General features: G+C 48.7%; 1 protein-coding gene across 1 annotated transcript in view; it reads right to left on the reverse strand.

The window, feature by feature from the left end:
• The window catches only part of slc26a10 (solute carrier family 26 member 10), a 127,494-nt gene that overhangs the window by 12,530 nt on the left and 99,130 nt on the right, over nt 1–15,834 (reverse strand). The window contains exons 12-14 of the mRNA XM_041180449.1: nt 14,780–14,846; nt 4,948–5,127; nt 3,003–3,057 (exon numbers count right to left, since the gene is read on the reverse strand). Of these exons, the coding sequence (XP_041036383.1) occupies nt 3,003–3,057; nt 4,948–5,127; nt 14,780–14,846 (302 nt within the window). The remainder of the gene's footprint in view (nt 1–3,002; nt 3,058–4,947; nt 5,128–14,779; nt 14,847–15,834) is intronic.

Genomic DNA, 15,834 nt, shown 5'->3' on the forward strand with positions numbered 1-15,834 from the left:
GGACTTCATCCTAGGGTCTTAAAAGAGGTGGCTAATGAGGTAGTAGATGCATTGGTGTTAATTTTCCAAAATTCCCTAGATTGTGGAAAGATTCCAACAGACTGGAAAGTAGCAAATATAACCCCTCTATTCAAGAAGGGAGGGAAGCAGAAAACAGGAAACTATAGGCCAGTTAGCCTGACATCTGTCGTGGGGAAGGTGTTAGAGTCGATCATTAAGGAGGTTATAGCTGGGCACTTAAAGAAACTTAAAGAAAAGTAATCAGGGAGAGTCGGCATGGCTTTGTGAAAGGAAAATCGTGTTTAACCAATTTACTGGAGATCTTTGAAGGAGTAACATGTGCTGTGGATAAAGAAAAGCCTGTAGACGTGCTGTACTTGGATTTCCAGAAGGCATTTGATAAGGTGCCACATCAAAGGTTATTGCAGAAAATGAAAGGGGGGTAACATATTAGCATGGATAGAAGATTGGCTGGCTGGCAGAAAGCAGAGAGTATGCAGAAATGGGTCTTTTTCTGATTGGCAGGATGTGACGAGTGGAGTCCCACAGGGGTCTGTGCTGGGGCCTCAACTCTTTACAATTTATATCAATGGTTTAGATGAGGGGAGCTAAATTTGGAGATGACACAAAGATGGTTAGGAAAGTTTGTTGTGAAGAGGACATAGGAGGTTGAAGATGGACATAGATAGGTTGAGTAAGTGGAGTATAATGTGGGAAAATGTGAAATTGTTCACTTTGGTAGGAAGAATAAAAAATCAGAGTATGACTTAAACTTGAGCATTGCTGAATGAAGAGACATGTCAAAGCTTTTCATCTTGCACTCATCAGGACACTTTGCAAGAATACCAATATAAGGGGAAAACAACAATTTATACTGTATATGAAGAGAGTGCTGATTGGTTGGCAATTGGTGGTGCCATGGAGAATTGCTGTTTTCCCCTTATATTGGTGTTCTTGCAAAGTGTCCTGATGAGTGTGAGACGAAAAGCTTCAACATGTCTCTTTTTTCAACAATACTCAAGTTCTGCACTACCAAGTGACTATTCATTACTTAAGCGGAGAATGGCTGCAGACTTCTGAGGTGCAGAGGGATCTAGGTGTTCTAGTACATGAGTCACAAAAAGTTAGTATGCAGGTACAGCAAGTAATTAAGAAGGCTAATGGAATGTTATCCTTTATTACAAGAGGAATTGAACATAAAAGTAAGGATGTTATGCTTCAGTTATACAGGGCATTGGTGAGACCACATCTCGAATACTGTATGCAGTTTTGGTCTCCTTATTTAAGGAAGGATGTAAATGTTTTGGAGGCAGTTCAGAGGAGGTTTACTAGATTAATACCTGGAATGAGCTGGTTGTCTTATGAGGAAAGGTTAGACAGACTGGGCTTGTTTCCACTGGAGTTTAGAAGTGTGAGGGATGATTTGATTGAAGTATACAAGATCCTGAACACGGCCTTGACAAGGTGGACTTGGAAAGGATGTTTCCTCTTGTGGGTGAGTCCAGAACTAGGGGACACTGTTTTAAAATTAGGGGTCGCCCTTTTAGGACAGAGATGAGGAGAATTTTTTTCTCTCAGAGGGTTGTGTGACTTTGGAACTCTCTGCCTCAGAAGGTGGTGGAGGCGGGGTCATTAAATATTTTTAAGGCAGAGGTAGATAGATTCTTGTCAGACAGGGGAATCAAAGGTTATCTGGGGTAGATGGGAAAGTGGAAATCAAAACACAAATAGATCAGCCACGATCTAATTAAATGGGGGAGCAGGCTCGAGGGGCTGAATGGCCTACTCCTGCTCTTATTTTGTATGTTCAGATGGTCTGACCAGAATGGATATAAGAAAAGACAGAAGCATGTTAAAAAGGTAAACAGAAAGGCAGCGACAGACCTGGAAATTGGCCTGGCAGCTAAAGTTAAACATGACAGGGAAACATTTTGTCTGTACCCCAACAGCATGAGAAGAGGTTAGAACCATAAAGATGCAAATGTGCTTGAAACTGGGGATGAGCGCCAGATAGTAAATACTCGGAGTATAAATATTTCTCACAAAGCAAGATAAGAGCAACCTGGCCCCCTCCAAATAAAAATTTCCAAAGTATAATTAATGATATTACTATAAATGCGATGGAATCCCTAGACAGGCTAACTGGGCTTAAAATGAATAAACCTCCAGGAGTACATGATATTTATCCCAGAGGTCTGACAAAACACTGGCAGGACAGCTCACAACAGTGACTACAGGAATGAAGCACTACATAACTTAGGAGAGAAGGAAACAAAAGTTTATATTAAAGACTGAAATAAATGGCATCCCAATGACCTCAGCTATATTCCACAATCACAGCATCATCACACTTCCACTTTCCATCGCAACACTGCTTCCATATGGATATATCTTTCAATACTTGTTTTTAACTTTCTTTTTAGTATACCAACATCACTTCTCTCTATCTTTGCCTTAATTCCTATCTCTGCCGCTCTCTCTCCATCTTGTTCTCTCTTTTTAGCTCTGTTTCTGTCTATTACTGTCTGTCTTACTCTCTCTGTGCCTCTCTATCTCTGTCTCTCTCTCTCCCCATCTTTTTTTCTCTGCTCTGCCTCCCTCCATCTGTCTCTTTTTCTGTTTGTGTATCTCTATCTCTATCTCTCTCTGTGACTCATCTGTCTTTTTCTCTCTGTCTCTCTCTTTGGCTTTCTCTCTCCCTGGCTCTCTTTCTCTCTCTCTCTCTCCAGTTCCCTTTGTTTCTCTCTCTCCCTGTCACTGCTACTTCTCTCTTTCTCTCTGATCCTCTCAAATGTCAGCAAACCACATTTAAAAATAAGTTTGGTTGCCACAGAAGTGCTTTCATTGAGTCTAGGTCTAGGCAGCTGACACCAAATAACTGCCCCTCCAGTGAGACGATAGCTTTCTTATAGATCATAAAACAAAAACTAAAGGATTAAACCAACAAAATAATTAAGCAATGGAAAATTCCAAGTGCAAACATTATTTTCACACATCAGTACCTGAAGGTGATGAGGTTTTATCTGCTGCGTAGTTAGATTGGGTAAATCCACTATCCTGTAAAAAATATTATATCCTGAAATGTTATACAGCTTCTACAAAAGTGTGTATTGCAAACAGGTCTTTATTCAGGCACATACATTGAGGTTAATATCTGTTCTGAGATGAACCTTCTATCTGTGGACTTTAGGCGTGGTTCTTGGTTACGGGACAGACCGATCATGCCCTGGTACTTTCTTAACACTTGTTTATTAGTACTACTCTAAAGAGTTACAGAGTAAGCATGTTGCTCCTAAGCATGGTGGTCATCATCTAGATCGTATATTAGCATATCCTATCTGTTCACCCTTTATACCACAATATCATGTTTCACTCAAAACCAAAAGAACAACTTTGAGAATACAAAATGTGATGTACCTGCCCTGGGAGTGTTTGATGGGGAAAGTGTAGAGGGAGCTTTACTCTATATCTAACCCCGTGATGTACCTGCCCTGGGAGTGTTTGATGGGGACAGTGTAGAGGGAGCTTTACTCTGTACCTAACCCTGTGCTGTACCTGTCCTGGGAGTGTTGATGGGGACAGTGTAGAGAGAGATTTACTCTGTATCTAACCCCGTGCTGTACCTGCCCTGGGAGTGTTTGCTGGGGACAGTGTAGAGGGAGCTTTACTCTGTATCTAACCCCGTGCTGTACCTGTCCTGGGAGTGTTGATGGGGACAGTGTAGAGAGAGATTTACTCTGTATCTAACCCCGTGCTGTACCTGTCCTGGGAGTGTTTGATGGGGATGGTGTAGAGGGAGCTTTACTCTGTATCTAACCCCGTGCTGTACCTGTCCTGGGAGTGTTGATGGGGACGGTGTAGAGGGAGCTTTACTCTGTATCTAACCCCGTGCTGTACCTGTCCTGGGAGTGTTTGCTAGGGACAGTGTAGAGGGAGCTTTACTCTGTATCTAACCCCGTGCTGTACCTGTCTTGGGAGTGTTTGATGGGGACGGTGTAGAGAGAGATTTACTCTGTATCTAACCCCGTGCTGTACCTGTCCTGGGAGTGTTTGACAGGGACAGTGTAGAGACAGCTTTATTCTGTATCTAACCTGATAGTGTACCTGTCCTAGGAGCATTTGATGTGGACAATGTAGCAGGAGCTTTACTCTGTATCTAGCACCATGCTGTACATTTCCTGGGAGTGTTTGATGGGGACAGTGTAGAGGGAGCTTTACTCTATATCTAATCCTGTGCGGTACCTGTTCTGGGAGTGTTTGACAGGGACAATGTAGAGGAAGCTTTACTCTGAATCCAACCCATAGTAGGCAGTACATTCTACAGTCTGCTATTCTGTTACATTGCTGAAAAGAGAATAAAATCTAGTTATTTGATTCTCTGTCTGACCTGTTGCATGAATTATTTTGATTCCATTGGGGTAATGCAGAAAGACATTGAAAATGGCTAGTCAGTAATCATTGACTGTACTTGTGTGGAATCAGAGGCAAGGACCCTGTTGTTTCACAGCTACAAAACTTTCTGTAACTTTGATAAGCGTGTACAGACACACACACATAGACATGCAAATGGGCACATACACACAGACACATACACTCAAGCAGACACACATACGGACACACACATGCGCATATAGACACGCGCGCATATAGACACACAGACACAAATTGACACAGAGACACGCACACGTGCAAGTAGACACACACTCACGCGCTAATAGACACACACAAATAAACACATACACACAGACACACGTGCAAATAGACACTCACACATGCAAATAGACACACATAAACACACGCAAATAGTCACAACACACACAAATATACAAATGCACACACACAAATCCATATACAACATACATATACACACGTGCACATAAGCACACAGTCAGAAAAGAAACAAAGTGCACATATACACATACAAGTAAGGAATCTAAGCAGACGTACGATGGTGGTAATGGCCATTTTGTTGGCACTTGCCAGTGCTTTCTTTTTCTTTTCCCTCTTTTTGATCTTGTCTGGGGTCAATCCAATCAATTTGGCCATGGTGTCCCGGAAGAAGTTTTTGTTCCCGTAGTAAATGGGAGCGTTGTAAGCCAAGATCTTCAGGCCAGGAATCTCATGGCACTGGAATGGAATGAGAACAGCCGGAGTACATGAGGCAGAATTGACATTCATGAGCTGGGCAACAGGAGCGTTAAACTTAAGCAGCTACATCCTTCGTTGGAACCAAAAGACGACAGGGTACTTGTTTACATCCACAGACTGGAAACAATGAGAAAGATGAAGTAAAGAAAGTGGAAATGATCATAGATGGTGGGGAAGGACCAATGGACCAATGTGAGGATGGAATTGGACATGGGCCGTGATGTAAATCAGGGAGCTGCACCACTGCCTGTTATACCCCCTGCCCCATATCCAAATCCATTGATGCAATAGAACCCAATTATCAAGCGTGTCATATATAACATCAGCAACTTATATTTATAAAGCTCCATTATGTAGTGAACGTCCTGGGAGTGATCACCAAACAAAATTTGACACCAAGACAGCTTGGTCAAAGAGGTCAATTTTAAGGAGGGTCTTAAAGGAGGAGAGTGAGGTAGAGAGGTGGAGAGGGATAGGGAGGGAATTCCAGAGCTTGGGGCCCAGGCAGCTGAAGGCACGGTCACCAACGGTGGAGCGATTAGAATCGGGATTGCACAAGAGGCCGGAATTAGATGGGTGCAGAGATCTCGGAGGGTTGTGGGGCTGGGGGAGATTACAGAGATAGGGAGGGGGTGAGGTCATGGAGGGATTTGAAACCAAGGAGGAGGGAAAGGTCCAGAAGAGCGATTCCGTCTGTTTTGCATCTGTGGCCAGGGCCAACTTCACCCTCCACAGTGACGCTGGGCTGTCCAGGTCAGAGAGGTTCCAGGTCAGTGCTGATTTAGCTGATCTGTGTTAGGCCAAAAGATGCCAAATTGGCTGCAGTGTCCCTGGGCTTGGGAGACGAGCGGGGTTGGGGAATTCACACAGTATTCCAGCTTCTGATCACTCGGAGAAACTCATTGGGTAGGGAAGCGCCACCATGGACTGGCATCCCATCTCTCTTGGGCACCAGCAACTGGTACCTCAACTTAGCCATGTCTGTCAAGGTGCCCTTTCACTAATTCTGAGGACGGTCATTGATTCTATTAACAAATCATCTGGATCTATCAATATGAAGCAACTAACTTGAAACAGTGCTTTGCTTATGAGTGCCTGTGTGCATGTTTGTGTGTTATGATCTCTGCCACTGAAGGTAGATGTAATGTTTTGTTTGTCTGCCTGTCTGTAAACAACAATCTTCAAAACTAATGGGCAGATTTCGATGAAACTTGGTACATAGATAGGGCATGGCCCAAGAGAAAACGATTAGTTTTTGACGATGATTCAAGTCTAGTTCCTGGAACTCTTTAAAGGATCCGTTAACATTGGGAGATGGAGGCGAATTGACTTTTCTTTTTAGAATGCTTGTTTTATTTAGAACGCTGTGGATTGTCTCAGCTGCTGTGGCGGAATTTGTCACAGCTGTCAAAATCTGAACAGAGTTTTCAGAGCAGGTTGTTGGATTGGCCTGAAGCCTCCTCTGTGAGATGGAAGCTCGGAATAAAAAGATTTTTTTTCCAGCTTTGTAGTTACAGAGCATCATCCAGGCAGGGGAAGAGCCTCAAGGAAGAACTGTGTAATCGTAATAACGTTGAGTTAATGCAGAGTAATATGAACTGCCATGTGTCATTAGAGGTCATTACTTCATAATGACCCAGAACTTGCGTGGAGTGGCGATCACCACCGCATGGTACTCCGCTCATTTTACTGCACATTTCTTCTGTTTAGGAGATGAGGGGTAGTTTGGAGGGTGGTCAGGGGACGGGTGGTAGTCAGGGTGATGGAGGGGTAGTCGAGGGTGGGGTGTGGTCTGGGGCAGTGAAATAGTTGGCGGATCAGAGGATTGGGGGTGTATTCGGGTGTGGGGGGCGATCGGGGGTTTGGGGAGTAGGGTGCGGTCGGGGGGGTGGGGGTTAGTTGGGGGGTCAGGAGGGTGGTTGTGGGGGGGTAGTTGGGCAGGGGTGTGGGGGTGCATAGTCGGGAGTGGGGTGGGGGTTGTGGTGGGTAGCCGGGGAGTTCGGGTGGGTGGTCAAGGGGGTGGGGGATGGTTGGGGGGTGGTCAGGGTTTGGGGGACGGTTGGGGCATGAGGTGGGGGTGGGCGGATGGTCGAGGGGTTGGGGGTGGTCAGAGGTTGCGGGGGAGGGTTCAGGGTGGGAGGGGGTAGTTGAGGGAGTAGGGGGATAGTCAGGGCATAGCTGGTGGATTGGGAGGGTAGTTGGGGGTGGGTTGGGGGGGTTTAGTCTATGGGAGAGGGGTCGTAGTCTGGGGGTCCAGTGGGAGGGTTCAGGGTGGTTTTGGCGGCGGGGGGGGGGGGGGGGGGGGGGGGTGTAGTCAGTAGTATAGTTACCCAGGAGTTAGAAGTGGTTTTAATCCTTCTAACTTTTCCTGGGTAACCATTTGTTAAGATAGTCAGCACCATCCAAAGTCTCCGATTTAAATTAGAGTTTTGGATCGTTCCAAGTGCAGGGCAATAGCCAATTGGAAGTCACTGCTGGAGGTACTCACAGCCCCTTGCAATGTCATCATCCCGGTCTGGACCAGTCTCCCCCATGGTTCAAGCTAACAGTGCAGCCTTGCAGTGTGGGTTAGGAGAATGCCTGTGTCTGAGCTGAGAGTACAGCCTGCAGTCCAATGGGCAAAGCTGCTGCTAATCGGTCAGGTGGAGAAGGGCAGAGGTGGGTGAGGTTTCAGGCAGCCATGCAGGGCACTAATCTCTGGCCATCCAAGTGGTGACCAGCACTCTCCGGGGTGTGTTAAGGGGCCTTCGGACTTAACCAAGAGAGGTTCTTAGTACATCCAAGCATCTCTCTCTTTCGTCCTACTGGAGGCGTACATCAGGAGCATGGAGCCTGGTGAGCTAGCTGTATGCCTCGTGGCTTACAGAGAGCAGAGACGATGGAGCAGAGAGTGACGGAGGCTCCTGGCTGTGCAGAGGGAGGTGCAGCACCCTGAGGAAGAAGGGGTGGCTGGGTCTCCCACACACACCACCCAAGAGCCACAGCGAGCGATCACTGGTCAGTGTCTGGCTAGACTCAGGGTCTATAGACACTGCCTTTCATTCCTGCAGATGACCGAGAACCAGTGTCAGCAAAGACTGTGCATGTCTAGGGATCTGGTCGGTCACATTTGCCACCTGCTGCAGGATTTGGTGCCACGGGCACATGGAGGGGATCCACTGCCAGTGGCTGTGAAAGTGACCATGGTGCTCAATTTCTATGCCAGTGGCTCCTTTCAGGGCTCCACAGGTGACCTCTGTAGGATCTCACAAGCCATCACCCACAAATACATCCATGAGGTCACGGACACCATCTTTGTGAGGGCACAGGCGGGTGGAGGGTACACAACTTTGTGCATTTCGCCCAGGACCAGAACAGCAAGATGCAAGATGCCTGGTGAACTAGCTGTGTGCCTCGTGGAGTACAGAGAGCGGAGACGACGGAGGAGAGATGGGGGCCAGCCCCATCTTAATGATGCTGAGAGCACAGAGAGAATGAGGGAACTCTGTGATACCTGCCCACTACATTCTGGCAGCAATGACCAGCACCATCGAGGTTCAGGCATCAGTAATGTGTCCAGTGAGTGTGAGGCTGGACCATCGCTTTGGTCTGAAGGTTACACACTGCACAGGGAAGAGGTCCTGGACTGAGACACCTGCCTTTATCTTGTGCAGAGACCAAGGTTTCACATCTGAGTGACAAGAACACTGCTCATCAGAACAAGGAGCCACAGGCAGCGAGACGTTCTTAGGAGTTTATTGACAATAGTGAACTGTATGTACAAGTGATTAACACCAATGCCCAGGCTGTGCAACTAACTCTCCTTAACTTTCCTAACCCTGCCACAATGTCTTGGTTCTCCCCGGACATCCACAATGGAGGTGGAGCCAGCCTGCTGACTGGGACACCCTGTCTGTGATGACCTTGGTGGGTGTTCTCTGGAGGGCTGAGACCTGGAGGCCCCCAGCCTGCTTTCGGGATCCTGCTGTGTGGCAGTGACACCCTCCTCGGCCTGTGGAGCTGGAGCTGCTGGGGGAACAGGAAGAGGGGATTCGGATGGGCCGGGACACTCTCGGAGTCACCTGGATAGATGACCCTGTAGGCGACCACTTAAAGTTTGTGAACTATACATGACATGACTTAAAGCATTGGGAGGGGATTTAAGAGAAACAAGTGCCTGAAGGGGAGAAACGGAACTTGCTGAGTGGACAATAGTGTACAGGGAAGTGGGACATGAAATGGGGAAGTAAGCACACTGGAGTCCAGAGGTCTGTAAGGTCAAGGGCTGCTTGACAATTACATTAACAATGTAACTGGTTGCTTGGAGACCTGAGAGGCCACAGGATGAGGCAATGTCCTTCTCTCCTTCCTGAGAGACAATAGCTAAGGGAATTAGCTGCCCTGTGCGGTCGGAACTGAGAGATAAGACCCTTCAAAAACAGGCAGATGTTTGGACTGGTGAAAGGTCAACCGACTGTGATGGACATGGCATATTTGTGACGCCAGCCAGTGGTCAACAGACCAATCATCAAGAACTGGACACTGGGGTCAACCTACCAAAGCCTGATCATGCAGGATGCATGTGGAGAACGGGGTATAAGAAAAGGTGCACCGAAGGTGATAAGCTAGTTATCTCGGGAACGAAGTAGTTTGATCAACTACTTGGAGATCAGAATGAGGAGGACTAATCATCCCCTCTGATCTGATTCTCGGACCTTCCAAGCAACCAGCAACCTGATCCGCATGGATACGTGAGTATATAATTGTGTTAGAGTCGTGACACACTAAATAAGCTGGCTAGGTGTGGACAAACTTGGCAGTTTTGAGTTATTGATACCCAGAGTAAGCCTACAAACCAGGGGTAGGAATGGTTTACTGCCCCGGTGTGTGCACCTGCTGATCCTCCTCCCTATGGGTGCCCGAGGGCCCCTGGCTGACTCCTTGAGGAGAAGGGGGAGCTGGAGTGAGATCGAGCTGCCCCACACCCCTCTCGCCTACACACTGTTGGAGGCCAACTATGGCATCAGTGATGGGGTTAAGCCCACGCAGCAGTGCAGGAGCAACGTCCTGGACCAAGGTCTCCATGGCGGCTGCCATCCTACCAGTGTTGACCTCGGTGCATTGCAATGTCGGCGCTATCACCTCAGACTGAGGGTGGACAGACTCCTCCATCGTGCCTTGCAATCTGAGCAGTGCAGCAGACATCCCTTTCTGATGTTCCCGAGCTTGTCTTTGCAGCTCCAGCAACTGTGACATGACCGAGTCCAGAGGCTCATCATCTGACTTGGACTCAGCAACGTTCTGGCCTCCAGCAGCCCTCCGAGTGCCGGGGACCTGGGAAGTCCCTGCCTCCCGCTGCTGTGGATCAGACAGTGCGATGTGCTCACCAGATTGTGACCCTGAGGCTACTCTAAAGCTCGGTCTCACCGAGGTGTGTGTCTCTGCGCTGGGGGAGGGTGTGGGTGAGCGGTGTGATGGGACTTCAGGGAGGGTGCCTTCAGATTCCTCTCCAGAGGTTTCTGTGGAGTTTGATTGGAGGCCCTGAGTCATGGACTCTGTCGGCTGTTTCCCAGATGTGCCTGTGAAAGCAAGGGGAGATAATCAGTGCATGGCAGTGGCCTGTGAAAGAGGACACATCACTCACAGCATGGTTATCTGATGGATGTTACACTGCTGGATCCTCACATGGTAGAGCAGCGCCGATCTCACTGTCAGCACAGGACCGGTCCCGGTCATCGCTGGCCAGCTGGATGGCTCTGTTTTCAAAGTCCGTGAGGACCTTGATCTCAGGCATTCCCCCACCGGTCTGTGACCTCTCTCTCTTCTTGTGAGCCAGCTTGTCCTGCATGAATAGAGATGGAGAAAGAGTAAGCAGGACACCTGCCAGGCCAGATGATAAGTATACCTGGCCTGTGTGGGTGGTGAGTGGTCCCATGGACAGGATAAGGACAATGACGGTGAGTGTGAGAGAGTGAATGGTGATGTCCCTCGCACTGGCAGTGAGTGAGGTCCCTGTGGGTGTGTGATGGGTTTGTGAGTGTGTGAGTTGAGAGCGATGTGAAGAGTGACTTACCCTGGCAGAACGGAGGAGATCATTCATCCTCTTGCGGCACTGGGTGGCTGTCCTCTTCTGAAGGGGGTTGGCACTGACCACCGCTGGCACCACCTCCCAAGCTGAATTGGTGACGTTGCTGCCCATCCTGAGGCCAGAGCGGGGGTAGAGGACATCCCAGCGGGACTCAACTGTGTCCAAAAGGCGCTCGAGGGATGCGTCATTGAAGCTGGGAGCTACAGTCTTTTTGGCTTTTGGGACCATGTTGTTTTGCAGCAGCCGTGGGCTGGAAGCACTAAGAGGAGTGCACGTGTGGTGGACTTTAAATATGGCGGCCGGCGTGGTGAAGCAGGGAGGTGATGGTGTGGCGGGCGAATGCGAGCCCACCCACCATGGAAACACCGTGTTCCCCGGGAATGTGTAGATAATGCAGCGGCTTTGGGACAAGAGACCGGCAGGTAAAACATCGTTTTTACTCACCCGCTACCACAGTTAGCGCAAATCTGGGGAAATACTGCCAAATGTCATTGAAAGGACATGTAGAATGGGTGCTACTAGTGCCAGGGAGAGCATTGCACCTCAACCTAGCACCTACCAGTTAAATCATCGGACAGTTATGCTCAAAATATATTCACTAGGATCACATAATCGCACTGGGATCACACCACTGATTCTTCACTGTGCCACTAACACCATGGTCTGTTTATGGAGTGGCACTGTGACATCTTAACCAAGGAGTTTTTAAAATTCATTTATGGGATGTGGGCTTAGCTGGCTAGGCCAGCATTTATTGCCCATCCCTAATTGCCCTTGAGAAGGTGGTGGTGAGCTGCCTTCTTGAACCGCTGCAGTTCATGTGGTGTAGGTACACCCACAGTGCAGTTAGGGAGGGAGTTCCAGGATTTTGACCCAGAGACAGTGAAGGAATGGCGATATATTTCCAAGTCAGGTTAGTGAGTGACTTGGAGGGGAACTTCCAGGTGGTGGTGTTCCCATGTGTCTGCTGCCCTTGTCCTTCTAGATGATAGAGGTTGTGGGTTTGGATGGTGCTGCTGAAGGAGGCTTGGTGAGTTCCTGCAGTGCATCTTGTAGATGGTACACACACTGCTGCTACTGTGTGTTGGTGGTGGAAGGAGTGAATGTTTGTGGATGTGGTGCCAATCAAGCAGGCTACTTTGTCCTGGATGGTGTTAAGCTTCTTGAGTGTTGTGGGAGCTGCACTCATCCAGGCAAGTGGAGAGTATTCCATCACACTCCTGACTTGTGCCTTATAGATGGTGGACAGGCTTTGGGGAGTCAGGAGGTGAGTTACTTGCCACAGGATTCCCAGTGTCTGACCTGCTCTTGTAGCCACAGTATTTATATGGCTAGTCCAGTTCAGTTTCTGGTCAATGGTAACCCCCAGGATGTTGATAGTGGGGGATTCAGTGATGGTAATTCCATTGAACATCAAGGGGTGATGGTTGGATTCTCTCTTTTTGGAGATGGTCATTGCCTGGCACTTGTGTGGTATGAATGTTACTTGCCACTTATCAGCCCAAACCTGGATATTGTCCAGGTCCTGCTGCATTTGGACATGGACTGCTTCAGTATCTGAGGAATTGCGAATGGTGCTGAACATTGTGCAATCATCAGCGAACATCCCCATTTCTGACTTTATGATGGAGGGAAGGTCATTGATGAAGCAGCTGAAGATGGTTGGGCCGAGGACACTACCCTGAGGAACTCCTGCAGTGATGTCCTGGAGCTGAGGTGACTGACCTCCAACAACCACAACCATCTTCCTTTGTGCTGGGTGTGACTCCAACCAGTGGAGAGTTTTCTCCCTGATTCCCATTGACTCCAGTTTTGCTAGGGCTCCTTGATGCCACACTCGGTCAAATGCTGCCTTGATGTCAAGGGCAGTCACTCTCACCTCCCCTCTGGAGTTCAGCTCTTTTGTCCATGTTTGAACCAAGTCTGCAATGAGGTCAGGAGCTGAGCAGCCTTGGGGGAACCCAAACTGGGCATCAGTGAGCAGGTTATTGCTAAGCAAGTGCTGCTTAATAGCACTTTTGATGACACCTTCCATCATCTTGCTGATGATAAAGAATAGGCAGGAAGGAGAGGGGGCGATAATCAGCCGGGTTGGATTTGTCCTGCTTTTTGTGTACAGGACATACCTGGGAAATTTTCCACATAGCTGGGTAGATGCCAGTGTTGTAGCTGTACTGGAACAGCTTGGCTAGGGGCGTGGCAATTCTGGAGCACATGTCTTCAGTACTATTGCCAGAATATTTTCAGGGCCCATAGTCTTTGCAGTTAGTATGTCAGATGGGACCCATTTTGGGCTTAGTTGTGATGCCCTCTATGGTTGAATTGCCTGTTGATACTATTGCTGAAAAAAGAGACATGCTGTCAAAGCTTTCCGTCTTGCACTCATCAGGACAGATTCACAAGAATACCAAATCTCAAAGGAACAATAATTTATACTGCATGAGAAGAGAGTGCTGATTGGTAGAGGCATTGCCGTGGAGAATAACATTCTAGATGCCGTGCAGCAGGTAAGTTTAAAGGTCCAGTGAAGTTTCAAAGTCCATGACAGGCCGGGGAGAAAGTAAGTGTATTAGGTAAGTGTGTAGGATTTGGGGATTGGGGGTGGGGGGTGGGAGACAGGCCTCGGTAGTGGGGGGAGTCGGGCTTCAGGACAGTGAGGGAGTTGGGCCTCGGGCGGGGGGGGGGGGGGGGTAGTTTGGGGCAGTCGGACCTGTTGGGGGGGGTGGGGTCAAGCCTCAGTTGTGGTGGGGGAGGCATTGTCGAGCCTCTAGGAGGCTGGGGACAGTCTGGCCTCTGGGGGTTGGGGGCAGTCGGGCCTCGGGGGGTGGGGGAGGTGAGAGTTGGGGGTGAGAGTCGGGCCTGGCAGGTGTGGTGGAAGAGTCCCCCCCTGGGTGTGAGGGGAGTCCCCTGGGTGGAGGTAGTCAGGGGTGGGGGTGGGGGGGGTTCTGGGTGGAGGGAGACCCTGGGGGTATTGGGGGAATCGGGGGATGTGGGAGTCCCGTTGTGGGGGTGGGGGGGGGAGACCCCTGGGCTATTGGTGGGGGCATTGTCCAGTGGGGGGAGACTGGAGACCCCTGGGGTGCCGGGAGGGTGGGAGGAGTTGGGATGTTTTGGGAGTCCCATGGGGGTCTGTACAATAGTTACCCAGAAGTTAGGAGTGGTTTTAATTCTTCAAACTTTTCCTGGGTAACTGTTGGAACCGTCTGAATTCTGTAGTTTAAATCACATTTTTTCAGAAGGTTCCCATCAGAAGTGTGCACTTCTCGGGCAATTGCTGTGCAAACCTTACCTGGTAACCTCTGAAGGGGATTCCGCAGCGCGTCTTTGGTCTGCCCCCCAATCTGACCCTGGGGAGTTCGGAAGTCACGTCCCACAATCGCTTTTGCTGTCTAAAAATGATCACGACAGCAAAGACGAGGTGGGATGGAACTGCGTGAACATCTGTGATTTACCTGCCCTGGCTCCCATCAGACGTTGCTTCATCCGGCCTACCTTCCTTCCATAGCCCTGACGCTCAGCAAGGGATACTCCTGAGCCTTGACAGCCCTGTAATTTATAACTTACCATGCTGCTCTCCACCGGTCTGTATATCTCTGTATTCGAAGCTCGTCCCAACACAGAACAACCAGCTCTGGAAAAAGCCAAGTAAGAAAGGTTATCAATGGACGCTTCCTCTATGGCAACCTTCAGCAACAGCACCCCCTGCTGTTAATCTTTATTAATGCAGGGGCCAAAGATTCTTTCTGGGGTATTGGCTGGTACAATCGTTTGCTACCCTTGCCCCCTTGTTCCTGGGAAATGGGTCAGACCCAGCCCAGGCTGTCAGGGTGCCAATCTTCTCTACCCGTTGGCTGCAAGGGCTCCAATTGGGACAATCAGTCCCGAATTTGCATTCCATTGCCAATCTCACTCAAGGCCATGGATTGGCTGGCATGGTGCAATTTGGGAGTCATTTTACCTTCTCTCATGCATCTCCTGGCCACAACCAAATCATTTCTTTCGGAAGCAGCTAATCCAATTCTAATACATTCTAAACTCATAATAGTGGTTACTTTGAAGCAAGTCAGAGTTTGCCTCCAAATATTCTAAAGTAACAAAAGAATGACTTTATTAATAGGGACATAGAGTACAAGAGCAAGGAGGTTATGTTAAACTTGTATAAGACACTAGTTCGGCCTCAGCTGGAGTATTGCATCCAATTCTGGGAACCAGACTTTGGGAAGGATGTGGAGGCTTTGGAGAGAGTGCAGAAAAGATCATGAGAATGGTTCCAGGGATGAGGAACTTCAGTTATGAAGATAGATTGGAGGAGCTGGGACTGTTTTCCTTGGAGAAGAGAAGGTTGAGAGGAGATTTGATAGAGGTGTTCAAAATCATGAGGGGTCTGGACAGAGTAGAGAGGGAGAAACTGTTTCCCTTGGTGGAAGGATCGAGAACCAGAGGGACACAGGTTTAAAGGACATGCAGGTACACTCTCTCAAAACCTGCAGCCTTGGGACTGAAGGCATGCCAGATTTTGGACTTTGCTGAATTTTGGATCAGACGTTTTAGGCAGTTTGAGCTAATCTGGGTCGGGTGGAGTCAAGGATCACTTGGAGCACAGGAATAGACCAGTGTGC

Source organism: Carcharodon carcharias, chromosome X, assembly GCF_017639515.1.
Source record: "Carcharodon carcharias isolate sCarCar2 chromosome X, sCarCar2.pri, whole genome shotgun sequence".
Lineage (NCBI taxonomy): Eukaryota > Metazoa > Chordata > Chondrichthyes > Lamniformes > Lamnidae > Carcharodon > Carcharodon carcharias.